General features: G+C 46.9%; 1 protein-coding gene across 4 annotated transcripts; it reads left to right on the top strand.

Moving 5' to 3' along the window:
• Nucleotides 1-334: 334 nt before the first annotated feature.
• Nucleotides 335-4,712, top strand: DKKL1 (dickkopf like acrosomal protein 1). 4 transcript variants are annotated; one of them, XM_055411036.2, is made up of 5 exons: nt 335-474; nt 723-894; nt 1,302-1,442; nt 1,574-1,597; nt 4,320-4,712. In XM_055411036.2, exons 2-5 carry the CDS (start codon nt 742-744, stop codon nt 4,629-4,631), a joined length of 630 nt encoding a protein of 209 aa, XP_055267011.1. In that variant the 5' UTR covers nt 335-474; nt 723-741; the 3' UTR covers nt 4,632-4,712. The 4 variants fall into 4 exon arrangements, with proteins under 4 accessions (XP_055267011.1, XP_055267010.1, XP_055267009.1 ...); XM_055411035.2 differs by having other exon boundaries at nt 1,574-1,615; XM_055411034.2 differs by having other exon boundaries at nt 1,574-1,666.
• Nucleotides 4,713-14,372: the final 9,660 nt, after the last annotated feature.

The following is a 14,372-nucleotide window of genomic DNA, read 5'->3' as shown; positions in this document are numbered from 1 at the left end:
ACAAGATCCAGGGCACAGAGGCGTGGCCTAGGTGTGGGGGCGGGGCTCTAAGTCAGGGGCGGGGCCACCTTCGACTGGAGCGAGACTCCAGCACGATGGCAGGATCAGAGAACACGGGCCACACTGAGTCTCCAGGCCGAGGTCCGCCGACAGGGACGCGGTCTGACTATGGGGGTGTGAATTTGAAATAAGGCCCGGTTCTGGCTTAAGGGGCGTGGCTCCTGCCTCAAGAGTGAGACTACCCAATAGCGGGCCGGCCTCAGGGGTGAGGTAAGCAGACGGGGCGTGGCCAGACAATAGGGGCGGGTCCAGGACTCGCGGAGCCCCTCCAACGCTCCAGTATCCGACCTGGGCTCGAGAACAGAACTGTTTGGATTTAACAGTCCGTGGACGGCGGGAGTCTTGAGTCCGGTGACCCGGCTGTGGTCTAGTATAAAGGCGGGGCGCAGAAGAAGGGGCGGGGCGTGGGAGAAGGTGAGGAGGAATGAAATCTGGGTACTCTTGTGGGAGAAGGAAAGGAATGAGATAGATGCGTTGTGTGAGACAGAGCCCCGAAGAGCCGGGTCTGGGGGGAGGGGAGGGGCCGGACTGGACGGGAGATGTTGGAGTAGAAGGTAAGGGGAGGGGGGCAAATGGACGGAGTCTGAGGAGTTTCCGGACCAGGGGTCGGGAAGTGTCCTTGTCTAGGGAAGGCGGAGCTCTGACCCCTGTCCTCGCCGCAGCCTCCCGGCCCGCCCCGCCATGTGGCACCAGCTATTCCCGTTGCTGCTGCTCTCCTCTGCCTCGGCGCCCCCCTCCACTGCAGCCCCGATCCGCGATGGTGACCTCCAGGAGAGCTCAGGTTTTTTAGGTCTTCAGAGTCTACTCCAAGGCTTCACGCGGCTTTTCCTGAAGGTAAGCGGTGGCCTGGGTTGGGGGAAATAAGAGGTAGAGAGAAGAGGAACAGGGGTGACAGATGGTGACTGAGGGATGGAAAGAGTTCAGAGAAGAAAGAGTGGACGAGAGGGGTCGTGGCCAGGTAGAAAGATAGACAAGAAGAGAGGAAATCAAGGGCCAGAAAGATGGATGGAAAGAGATAGGAAGAGAGGAAGGGAGACAGGAGGAGAGGGCAATAGGGACAGAGAGACAGAAGACAGATGAGAGGCAGGAATAGAAAGGTGATGGGACATATGGGGGCAGGAGGTGACCGAGTTAGGCCCTCAGGCTCAGAGGATGGAGAGAGAAGGGGAACCCTAACAAGGCTCCAGGTGTCCTGGGGAATCTGGAGGTTCCACAGCTCACTGATTCCTCCTCTGGCCCAGGATGACCTGCTGCGGGGCATGGACAGCTTCTTCTCTGCCCCGATGGCCTTCCGGGGCCTCCCTAGGAACTACCACCAAGAAGAGAACCAGGAGCGCAGGCTGGGAAACAACACTCTCTCCAGCCACCTCCAAATTGACAAGGTGCCTATGCCAGGAAGTCCCTCCTAGAGTATCCCCACGATCCCTCCTGTTGCAGTATCTGGTTGGGGGGGGGCGAGGAGGGCAAAAGAGGAAGGCAGTTTTGTTCTCACTCTCTCCTCCTGTCCTCACAGGTGACCGACAACAAGACAGGAGAGGTGATGATCTCTGAAAAGGTGGTGGCATCCATTGAGCCAGGAGAGGGGAGTTTGGAGGGTGACTGGAAGGTTAGGACACACCCCTGGCAAAGTGTCCAAGCCCAGACATTTTCTGTAGTTTAGCAAGAAATGATAGATTAATGAATTGACTCTCCCACTCCCTCTGTGCTGGACTTCCTCTCTCTGGGCCTCAGTTTTGTCATCTGTTAAAAGGGACTAACCAGCTTTCGGAAATGAGGTTTACAACCTCAGAGATACATCCTCTATTACTTTAAACCCCAGAGGATTTTGTAAACCAAAGAAAGTGCATTTTTCCCCAAATAAGATTCACCCTCATAAACCTCAAAGAGTGTTTTGATCTCAAAGTACTCAAACCTCCAAGTATTTTTTAATCTGTCCCAAAGAGCTTGGTTAATCTCTCCCTTGTAAATGTCAAAATGTGATTTTTTAAATAATTCCTAAGTACTTTATGAACCCCCAGTCCTTTGTGCATCTCACCTTCGTAAACCTCTAAGAGCAATTCTGATCACAAAGTGCTTTTTTTTTGAACCTAAAAAGGTAAGAACCCTCAAGTGCTTAGTAAATCCACATGGTTCTCCCACACACACTCCCAGTTTTTTATTTAAAAAATTTCAAATCTACAAAAAACTTAAAAAAAAAAGTACAATAAACCTGTATCCCCTTTCCCACAGAGCAGGGTTTCTCAACAGCATCACTGTTGGTATTTGGGGCCATGTAATTTTGGGGGGGCTGTCCTGTGCACAATACAATGTTTAACAGCATCCTTGCCTCTACCACTGGACGGAAGAGGCACCCACACCCCCTCCAGCTGTGACAACCAAAAATATCTCCTTGACCTGATTCACTACCTGTATAACATTTTACCTGACGGACTCTTGTTTACCTTTTTATTTTTGAACCATATGACAGTAAATGATTGACATCACGACACTTCACCCCTAAACCCTTCAGCAGATGTCTCCTAAGAATAACACATTCACCTCCACGACCATAGTTCCATTTTTACACCCAAGAAATGTAACATTGATATCCATTATCTTGGGGCTTCCCAGGTGGTTCAGTGGTGAAGAATCCATCTGCCAATGCAGGAGATACGAGAGATTTTGGTTCAATCCCTGGGTCAGGAAGAACCCTTGGAGGAGGAAATGGAAACCCACTCCAAAGTTCTTGCCTGGGAAATCCCATAGACAGAGGAGCCCTGGCAGACTATAGTAGATGGGGTCACAAAGAGTCGGACACGAGTGATCGACCCAGCGCGCGCGCACACACACACGCACACATCAATTATCTCCATATTTGTTTTCTAGGGCTGCCATAACAGTCTCACAGATTGGGTGGCTTCAACAACAGATGTGTATTTCTCATAGTTCTGGAGGCTAGGTATCCAAGATCAAGGTGTCAGCAAGGTTGATTCCTACTGAGGGCTGTGAGGGAGACCCTGTTCTGTCCCTTGCCCGAGCTTCTGGTGGTTTACTGACAGTTACTTAGTGTTCTTGGTGTGAAGATGCATCAGCCCCATCTGTCTTTATCTTCGCATGCGGTTCTCTGTGCATTTCTAGGTCCAAATTTCCCTTTCTCATAAGAAGCTGGTCGTGTTAGGTTAGAGTCCACACTAATGACCTCATCTTACCTAATGAAAACCACAGTGACTCTATTTGCGAAGAGGTCACGTTCTGAGCTACTAGGGCAACGTCTGGCACCACGGACGAGTTTCATGGAAGACAGTTTTTCCAGAGACCGGGGTGCGGGTGGTTTGGGAGAGGAGTCAAGCACATTTATTGTACACTTTATTTCTACTATTATTACTTCAGTTCCACCTCAGATCATCAAGCATGAGATGTCAGAGGTTAAGGACCCCTGTACTAGGGTCCTAATGGACCTCAACACATGAATTGGAGAGCAGGGGAGACACAATTGAGTATATAACCATCTCCTATAGGCTTCCCAAACCTTAAGTGACCAAAACACAGACTCTGATTCAGTAGGTGGTTGGCGGGGGACTGCCCATTTGCATACCTGAAGGCTCCCAAGTGATGCAGATGCTGTGGGTCCACAGCCCTCACTTTGAGTCACAAGGACCTTGCCAACCAAGGTCCGTCTAGTCTAGAGTATGGTTTTTCCAGTGGTCATGTATGGATGTGAGAGTTGGACTGTGAAGAAAGCTGATCGCCGAAGAATTGATGCTTTTGAACTGTGGTGCTGGAGAAGACTCTTGAGAGTCCCTTGTACTGCAAGGAGATCCAACCAGTCCATTATAAAGGAGATCAATCCTGGGTGTTCATTGGAAGGACTGATGCTAAAACTGAAACTGCAATACTTGGGCCACCTCATGCGACGAGTTGACTCACTGGAAAAGACTCTGATGCTGGGAGGGATTGGGGGCAGGAGGAGACGGGGATGACAGAGAATAAGATGGCTGGATGGCATCACTAACTCGAAGGACATGAGTTTGAGTGAACTCCGGGAGTTGGTGATGGACAGGGAGGCCTGGCGTGCTGTGATTCATGGGGTCGCGGAGAGTTGGACACGACTGAGCAACTGAACTGACTGACTGATAGAGCAACCCAAACGAACTTTTTAGTCAACTCTGTAATTCCCAAAGTATTCCATAGGTGGCAGAGTGGGTTAAGCTGGGTTGAGTATGCCATCCTGAAGCTGACCCTTGGAGTTTGAGAGGGTATCCTTGTCCCCCCTTCACCAGGTTCCTAAGATAGAGGAGAAAGAGGCCCTGGTGCCTGTCCCGAAGGCCATGGACAACTTCCACCCGGAACCGCATCCCCGAGTGGCCTTCTGGATCATGAAGCTGCCTCGGCGGAGGTCCCACCAGGACACCCAGGAAGGCGGCCACTGGCTCAGTGAGAAGCGACACCGTCTCCAGGCCATCCGGGATGGGCTCCGAGAGGGGACCCGCGAGGACGGACTCGAAGAGGGCACCCAGAGCTCCTCTCACTCCAAGCTGCCCGCCCGCAAGAGCCACTTCCTGTATATCCTCAGGCCATCCCAGCAGCTGTAAGGGTGGGGCCCGGGGAACACCTGCATGCACCCTCCAACAGACCCCCAGCACCATATGGAAATTAAACCTTTTTTTCCAGCAGCGCTGTCTCCTTGTGGGATCTGTCCCCAGGCCTCAGTCAACCAACTCTGGCTTTGAGCATGACCTCTGGCTGAGCTGTAACTTCTTGCCAGCATCTCCAGGCTTGTTTCCTCATTCCGACACCATCTGTCTTCCAACTGAGCAACTCCATCGTCTCCTCTGTCACCTCTGTCCCACCTGTACCCTCGGTTTCCATCTCTGTTACCGTCTGCTCTGCTTGCCCTTGGGCTCCCAACTCTCACTCCAGTCCTTTCTGTCCACTCTGCATTAGCTTCCTATTGCTGCCACACAAACCTAGCGACTTAAACCAGTGCCAATGTATCCTTTCACTAATCCATGGTTCAGAAATCCAGGATGGCCAGACTGGCCCTCTGTGCAGGCCTCACAAAGGCAACATCAAGGTGTTAGCCAGCAGGGTTCTTACCTGAGGCCCCAGGATACCTCTGTTTCTGAGATCATTCAGGTTGTTGGCACAATCAAGTCCCTTGAAGGTTCAACTGAGGTCCCTACTTCCTTGTTGGCTGTCTTCTGAGGCCACCCACTGTTAGCTCCCGGAGGTCTCTCTCCAGTTCCTGCATGTGGATCCCACACCTCAAATCTCACAAAAATACACAAAAATTTTCTCTGAACTTCCCTTCTGCCCCATCTCTCTTTTGTCTTCCTCCGCCTCTTCTAGCAGGAGAGAGTTCTCTGCCTTGAAGGACTCACAGGATTGGATTGGGCCCGCCTGGACAACATATGAAACAGGTTCCAGGAATTAGAGGGGGTTCATCTTTGGGGGAGAGGGCTTCCCTGGTAGCTCAGCTGGTAAAGAATCTACCTGCAGGAGATCCTGGTTCGATTCCTGGGTCTGAACAATCCCCTGGAGAAGGGATAGGCTAACCACTCTAGTATTCTTGGGTTTCCCTGGTGGCTCAAATGGTAAAGAATCCATCTGCAATGTGGGAGACCTGGGTTCGATCCCCTGGAGGAGGGCATGACAACCCACTCCAGTATTCTTGCCTGGAGAAGCCCCATGGACAGAGGAGCCTGGCAGGCTACAGTCCATGGGGTCGAAAAGGGTTGGACACAACTGAGCGACTAAGCACAGCACAGCACCTTTGGGGAAAGCCATTATTCTGCCCACTGCATGTCCAGACTGTCACCTCCAGCCCCCAACTATGCACGTGCATTTCCATCTCACGTCCACGCCACTTGTTTCCACTCTCATCTTGTTTTTCCTGGCCATGCGACACAGTGTTGGATCTTGGTTCCCAGACTAGAGATCAAACCCACGTGCCCCTCACTGGAAATGCACAGTCTTAACCTCTAGACCACCAGAGAAGTCGTCCTCATTTTTATCTTCTCCTTCCCTCTCAAATCACATGCTGACTCCTTCTTGACTCGCTCTGTCCCCCTGTCTGTCACTCCATGCCTGTCACTTCAGACTCCATCTTTGAGAGCTAGGCCTGCTGCCTCAGCCACCTGGAAACTCACAGTCCCTGTCTTGGGTATCCTGTCCACTTTGCCCACTCCCTCCAAATCCTCGAAGCAACTCCTATTCCCTCCAGAACACCTCCCTCAAGACGCACCACTGAGAAGGCACATCTGGGTCTTTAGGTGCCAGGTCCTGCAGAGGAGGCAGACACGTGTGTTTTTCCCCTCAAAGCCCAGGTTCCAGCTGGAATCACCCTACACAGAGACTCAAAACATTCAGGAAACTAGTAATGTGTGGGTGTAAATAAAAGAGAACTTTCTTTTGGGGGGGAAAAATAGATTTTTTTTATTACCCCAAATAAGCATCAATATGTCTTCATGGAGAATATCAAAACCTGATTGGCCTTTCCATAAGTTCTCTCCCCAACCCACCCCCAGTCCCATTCACTTTCCCGCCATTGACAACTATTTGTGTTTAATGCGTATTTTTGGTAAGTGTATTTTTGATAAATTAGCTAGGACTGCCCTAAGAATATACCACAGATTTGGGTGACTTAAACAAGAGACATTTATTTTCTTACAGCTCTGGGGCTGGAAGTCTGAGATCAAGGTGTTGATAGTATCGTGTCTTCTAAGGCTTCACTCCCTGATTCCCTCCCTCCCTAGGCAGCCATCTTTGTATCTCCATGTGGTCTTTTCTCATGCACACATACATGTGTCCAAATTCCCTCCTCTTATAAGGACATCAGTCACATCGATTAGGGCCCACCCTAGAGAACTCCTCTCTTTTTTAAAAAGAAAAATATTTCTTTGGTTTTGAGGGGTCTTAGTTGTGGCATGTGGGATCTTTAGCTGTGGCATCTGGGATCTAGTTTTCTGGCCAGGGATCGAACCCCAGCACCCTCCTGCATTGGGAGCACAGGGTCTTGACCACTGGACCACGAAGAAGTCCTGAGAACTCATCTTAATAATTCTTTTTTTAGACTTTTTTTCTAATGTGGACCATTTTTAAAGCCTTCATTGGGTTTGTTACAACACTGCTTCTAAGCTTTGATTTTTTTGGCTGCCAGGCATATGGGATCTTAGCTCCTCGAACAGGGATCGAACTCCATCTCCTGCACTATATGGCAAATTCTTAACCACTGGACCTCCTGGACCTCCAGGGAAGTTCCATCATCTTAATTATCTCTTTAAAAATCTTTTCTCCAAATATGATAGCATTCTGAGGTACCAGCAGTAAGGGCTTCAACATGTGAAATTTCGGGGAACACATTTCATCTCCTAACATTAAGTAGTCTTATTTAATATGATAATTCCTTTTGATGCATATATCTTTAATTTTCATTGAAAAAGACCCTGATGATGGGAAAGATTGAGGATAGGAAGATAAGGGGGCAATGGAGGATGAGAGAGTTGGATGGCATCACCGACTCAAAAGACATGAGTTTTAGCAAACTCTGGGAGGTACTGAAGGACAGGGAAGCCTAATGTGCTGCAGTCCATGGAGTTACAAAGAGTTGGACAAGACTGAGCCACTGAACAACAAAAATTTTTAATTTACATTGGTGGTACAAGATACATCATTCCGGTGGGCCTTTTTTCTTTTCAGTACCATCTTTACTTATTTTCTTGGTCGAATTGTGGAACATGTGGAATCTTAGTTTCCCAGAGAATGAACCCACACCCCCTGCAGTGGAAGCACTGAGTCTTAGCCACTGGACCACCAGGGAGGTCCCTCAGTACCATCTTTAAGATGCCTCCACATTGCGCTGGTACATCCAAAGTCCACCCCTCAGTACCATCTTAAGATGCCTCCATATTGTGCTGGTACATCCAAAGTCCAACCCTCAGTACCATCTTAAGATGCCTCCATATTGCGCTGGTACATCCAAAATCCACCCAGTCCATTGAATAAGATTCCACAGTCAACCTCGCCACCCTCTCAGTGAGCCACACCTGACTGGCCACTGATTTCCCACCATGACAAATAATGCTACAATAAGCACTGGTAGAGAGCTTCCTGGGGCTTCCCAGGTGGCAAATTGTTGAAAGAATACAGCTGCTAATGCAGGAGGTGGAAGAGACACAGGTTAGAGCATTGGGTTGGGAAGATCCCCTGGCAACCCCCTCCTGTATTTCTTGCCTGGAAAAGTCCATGGACAGAGGAACCTGGCGGGCTACAGTCCATGGGGTCACAAAGAGCCAGATATGACTAAGTGCAGCACAGAAGCAGCAGCAAACACTAGTATATAAGCCCCTTTGTGGTCCAGAAGAAGGACAGGATGGGGGGGGGGGCTCTAATCAGCAAAAGAATTGCTGGGCTGTAGGGGGTGTATCTACCTATTTTGATTAGGTAGAATGTTCTGACAAGTCTGCTCCCTCTAGCAGACCATCAGTTCAATTCAGTTCAGTCGCTCAGTCGTGTCCGACTCTCCGTGACTCCATGAATCACAGCACGCCAGGCCTCCCTGTCCATCACCAACTCCCGGAGTTCACTCAAACTCATGTCCATCGAGCTGGTGATGCCATCCAGACATCTCATTCTCTGTTGTCCCCTTCTCTTCCCACTCCCAATCCTTCCCAGCATCAGAGTCTTTTCCAGTGAGTCAACGCTTCACATGAGGTGGCCAAAGTATTGGAGTTTCAGTTTTAGCATCAGTCCTTCCAATGAACACCCAGGATAGATCTCCTTCAGAATGGACTGGTTGGATCTCCTTGCAGTACAAGGGACTCTCAAGAGTCTTCTCCAGCACCACAGTTCAAAAGCATCAATTCTTCGGCGATCAGCTTTCTTCACAGTCCAACTCTCACATCCATACATGACCACTGGAAAAACCATAGCCTTGACTAGACGGACCTTTGTTGGCAAAGTAATGTCTCTGCTTTTTAATATGCTATCTAGGTTGGTCATAACTTTCCTTCCAAGGAGTAAGCGTCTTTTAATTTCATGGCTGCAATCAACATGCTAAGTTGCTCAGTCGTGTCCAACTCTGTGACCCCACAGACTGTAGCCCACCAGGTTCCTCTCTCCATGGGATTTCCCAGGCAAGAATACAAGAGTGGGTTGCCATTTCCTCCTCCAGGGAATCTTCCAGACCCAGGGATCAAACCTACGTCTTTTAAGTCTCATGCATTGGCAGGTGGGTTCTTTACCACTAGGGCCACCTGGGAAGCCCCCAGTCCATAAGGATGCCATAAACCTTAACCACATCTGGCATCTGGGGAAACATGTTTGTCTGCAGAACAGCTGAAGTATGCATCCACATGTGATCCAGATACTAAGATTAAGACATAGGTTTTAAAGTAACTATGATGAATAAGTTCAAAAAATAGATGAAAAGATGGAGAATTTCATCAGAAAACTAGAATCTAAAAGAGAGTGGGGGGAAATAGAATAAAAGAGAGGAGAGAGGGAGATGAAATCCAATGTATATTTTAGAACCTATAAATTAAAAAATCAGTAGATGAGTTTCACAGCAGATGAGACACAGTGGGAAACAGATCAGAAGACAATATCTAGAATGGGGACTTCTCTGGTGGTCCAGTGGAAGTCCACACATTCAGTGGAAGACTCCACACTGTGAATGCAGGAGGCAAAAGTTCAATCCCTGGTTGGGGGATGAAGATCCCACATCGTGTGCAGCCAAAAATAATGAACTAAAAAAAAAAAAATCTAGGTGAATCACACTGAACAAGGAGAGAAAATACAGGGCATTTCCTAGTGGTCTAGTGGTTAGGATTCAGCGCTTTCACTGCTGTGGATCTGGGTTCCATCCCCGCTCAGGGAACTAAGATATCCCACAAGCCAGAAGGCACAGCAGAAAAAAAGAAACAACTTATATCCAGCTTTGAGGCAAATAGAGAAGGGCAGAGACCATTTTTGTATCTGTTTCTCAATTGTCTTTGGCTCAAAACAATCCTTATGTCATAGTGGGATATTTTGGGAGTGGTATATTCTGCTAACCTTCACTGTATATAATATTAACATACAAAAATCAATTATATCCCTAAACATGATGAACAAAAAGATTTTTACTGAAATTTTTAAAAATATTATTTGAATCTGCATGCTGACTGTGGCTCAGATCATGAACTCCTTATTGCCAAATTCAGACTTAAATTGAAGAAAGTAGGGAAAACCATTAGACCATTCAGACATGACCTAAATCAAATCCCTTATGATTATACAGTGGAAGTGAGAAATAGATTTAAGGGACCAGATCTGATAGATAGAATGCCTGATGAACTCTGGACAGAGGTTCGTAACATTGTACAGGAGGCAGGGACCAAGACCATCCCCATGGAAAAGAAATGCAAAAAAGCAAAATGGCTGTCTGAGGAGGCCTTACAAATAGCTGTGAAAAGAAGAGAAGCGAAAAGCAAAGGAGAAAAGGAAAGATATAAGCATCTGAATGCAGAGTTCCAAAGAATAGCAAGGAGAGATAAGAAAGCCTTCCTCAGTGATCAATGCAAAGAAATAGAGGAAAACAACAGAATAGGAAAAACAAGAGATCTCTTCAAGAAAATCAGAGATTCCAAGGGAACATTTCATGCAAAGATGGGCTCGATAAAGGACAGAAATGGTATGGACCTAACAGAAGCAGAAGATATTAAGAAGAGGTGGCAAGAATACGCAGAAGAATGGTACAAAAAAGTTCTTCATGACCAAGATAGTCACGATAACGTGATCACTGACCTAGAGCCAGACATCTTGGAATGTGAAGTCAAGTGGGCCTTAGAAAGCATCACTACAAACAAAGCTAGTGGAGGTGATGGAATTCCAATTGAGCTATTTCAAATCCTGAAAGATGATGCTGTGAAAGTGCTGCACTCAATATGCCAGCAAATTTGGAAAACTCAGCAATGGCCACAGGACTGGAAAAGGTCAGTCTTCATTCCAATCCCAAAGAAAGGCAATGCCAAAGAATGCTCAAACTACCACGCAATTGCACTCATCTCACACGCTAGTAAAGTCATGCTCAAAATTCTCCAAGCCAGGCTTCAGCAATATGTGAACCGTGAACTCCCAGATGTTCAAGCAGGTTTTAGAAAAGGCAGAGGCACCAGAGATCAAATTGCCAACATCTGCTGGATCATGGAGAAAGCAAGAGAGTTCCAGAAAACCACCTATTTCTGCTTCATTGACTATGCCAAAGCCTTTGACTGTGTGGATCACAATAAACTGTGGAACATTCTGAAAGAGATGGGAATACCAGACCACCTGACCTGCCTCTTGAGAAACCTGTATGCAGGTCAGGAAGCAAGTCAGAACTGTACATGGAACAACAGACTGGTTCCAAATAGGAAAAGGAGTACGTCAAGGCTGTATATTGTCACCCTGCTTATTTAACTTATATGCAGAGTACATCATGAAGAACGCTGGGCTGGAAGAAGCACAAGCAGGAATCAAGATTGCCGGGAGAAATATCAATAACCTCAGATATGCAGATGACACTACCCTTATGGCAGAAAGTGAAGAGGAACTCAAAGACCTCTTGATGAAAGTGAAAGAGGAGAGTGAAAAGGCTGGCTTGAAGCTCAACATTCAGAAAACGAAGATCATGGCATCTGGTCTCATCACTTCATGAGAAATAGATGGAAAAACAGTGGAAACAGTGTCAGACTTTATTTTTTTGGACTCCAAAATCACTGCAGATGCTGATTGCAGCCATGAAATTAAAAGACGCTTACTCCTTGGAAGGAAAGTTATGACCAACCTTGATAGTATATTAAAAAGCAGAGACATTACTTTGCCAACCAAGGTCCGTCTAGTCAAGGCTATGGTTTTTCCTGTGGTCATGTATGGATGTGAGAGTTGGACTGTGAAGAAAGCTAATCGCCAAAGAATTGATGCTTTTGAACTGTGGTGTTGGAGAAGACTCTTGAGAGTCCTTTGTACTGCAAGGAGATCCAACCAGTCCATTCTAAAGGAGATCTATCCTGGGTGTTCATTGGAAGGACTGATTCTAAAGCTGAAACTGCAATACTTTGGCCACCTCATGCGACGAGTTGACTCACCTGAAGAAACTCTGATGCTGGGAAAGGTTGGGGGCAGGAGGAGAAGGGGACGACAGAGAATGAGATGGCTGGATTGCATCACCAACTCTGTGGAAATGAGTTTGAGTGAACTCCGGGAGTTGGTGATGGACAGGGAGGCCTGGCGTGCTGTGATTCATGTGGTCGCGGAGAGTCGGACACGACTGAGTGACTGAACTGAACTGAACAAGCAAAATACCTAAGAATAAACCTAACAAAAGATTTGCTAGATCTCTAAACAGGAAACTATGATACACTGCTGAGGGTAATTAAAGAAAATCTAAATAAATAACTCATAGTAACAGCATTCATGGCTTCCCTGGTGGCTCAGTGGTAAAGAATCAGCCTACCAATGCAGGAGACACGGGTTCAGTCCCTGGTTTGGGACAATCCCACGTGCTGCAGAGCAATTACACCTGCGCACCACAACTATTGAGTCTGCTCTAAAGCCCAGGAATCGCAGATACTGAAGCCTGTGCACTGAAAGCCTACAGTCAGCAACAAAAGAAGTCACTGCGATGAGTAGCCCTAGCACTCTGAATAGAGATTAGGCCCTGCTCATGCCAACTGGAGAAAAGCCCATGCAGCGACAAAGAGCCAGAACAGGAATAAATAAATAAAATTTAAAACAGCATTCATAATTGCCAAAAAGCAGAAACAACCAATATCCATCAAGAGTAAAATGGCTCAGTCGTGGCATATTCATAGAATGGAATATTATACGACAGTGAAATTAATGACCTACTGCCATAGGATGGATTTTATAAATATAATGTTGAGCAAAAGAGGCCACAATGAAGGGTGGTCACCTTTGGAGGGCAATAATTAGGAGGAAGTGTGAAGACTTCTGGGCTGCAGGCAATATTCTCTTTTTTTATATGGGTGGTTTCATTTTCATAATACTCTATTAAAAGCTTAATTGACCCATAACTTAGAATTTAGCACTTTATGTATGTTACAGCTACACTATAAAAGTTTTTAAAATTATTTTAGGTTTTACAAAATTAATTTCCTCAAAATATAAAGTGAAATAAACAAGAACTACTGAAGGAATAAAATGAAAAAAAATAAAGAAAGAATGAAATCATACTAATAAAGTCAGCAGGGGCCACCATTTGTCAGCCAGTGCTAAGAAAACACTACGCAAACATTCTTATTGAACTGTTACAAGATTCCACGAGGTGGATATTGTTTGTTCCCATTTTAGGAAAGAAGGGGAGGCTCAGAGAGGTGGAATCTCTTGCCAAAGTCACATAGCAATGGCACTAGGTTTTCTGATTTCAAATCTCACACTTTTAACCAATCACCACATCACTTGTTAAACAGGTTCTTTCCCAAGTGTTATAACAAGCCATCACCTAATAACCAAAATAATAACTATCACCCAACAAGGATTACTACTTCAAGCCCTCAAGGTACCTGAAAAGCAATGATCTCCATTGCTAGGTGAGAAACCTGAGCCTCAGGGAGAGGGTAAACCTTTGTCCCAAAGTTACAGGTAGGAAGTGATACAGTCAAAATTCAAACCCAAGAATGTCTGACTCCAGCCTTATCATCATTCTACACAGTCCAGCAGTTTTGAGGCGTAGATTCTGTTCCTTCATTCATTCGACAAAAAATGTTTGAGAACCCACCCTGGGCCAAGGATATTCTAGTTCCTAACAACCTTCTACCGCTAGGAGCTCACATTCCAGTAGGGGGTGACAAAGTGTACAAAAAGACTTTCACGGTGGAGAGACGAGCCACGACTGAAGCGACTGAGTAGGCTCAGAAGTCAATTTGGGATGTAATTCTCGAGACGTAAGAAACGCGGGTTTGATCCCTGGGTCGGGAAGATCCCCTGGAGGAGGGCATAGCAACCCACTCCAGTTTTCTTGCCTGGAGAATCCCATAGACAAGGGAGCCTGGTAGGCAACAATCCATAGGGTTGCAAGGAGTCAAGAGACGATTTAAGTGGCTTAGCACGCACCTCTCTCTAGCCCGAAAAGCCGAGGTTATCTTTCCTCCACTCTTTCCTAAAAGGAAGGAATGAAACCGTTTGGGAAAGAATCCTTCGGGGACCTATTAATACATTGTGACTGGAGCCCGCCAAAAAAGGCATGGGAGTAGTGAGGTAGGACAGACAGGACATCATTGTGACGGTGATTGGCAACCTGGCACGGAACAGAGGGCAAAAAAGACACGGCCTGGTGGCTGAAAAGAAGTGTG

Source organism: Moschus berezovskii, chromosome 22, assembly GCF_049115385.1.
Source record: "Moschus berezovskii isolate FMDL1 chromosome 22, NW_MosBer_1.0, whole genome shotgun sequence".
NCBI classification, from domain to species: domain Eukaryota; kingdom Metazoa; phylum Chordata; class Mammalia; order Artiodactyla; family Moschidae; genus Moschus; species Moschus berezovskii.
Note: the sequence above shows the minus strand (reverse complement) of the source record. Positions and strands in the feature narration are given on the sequence as shown.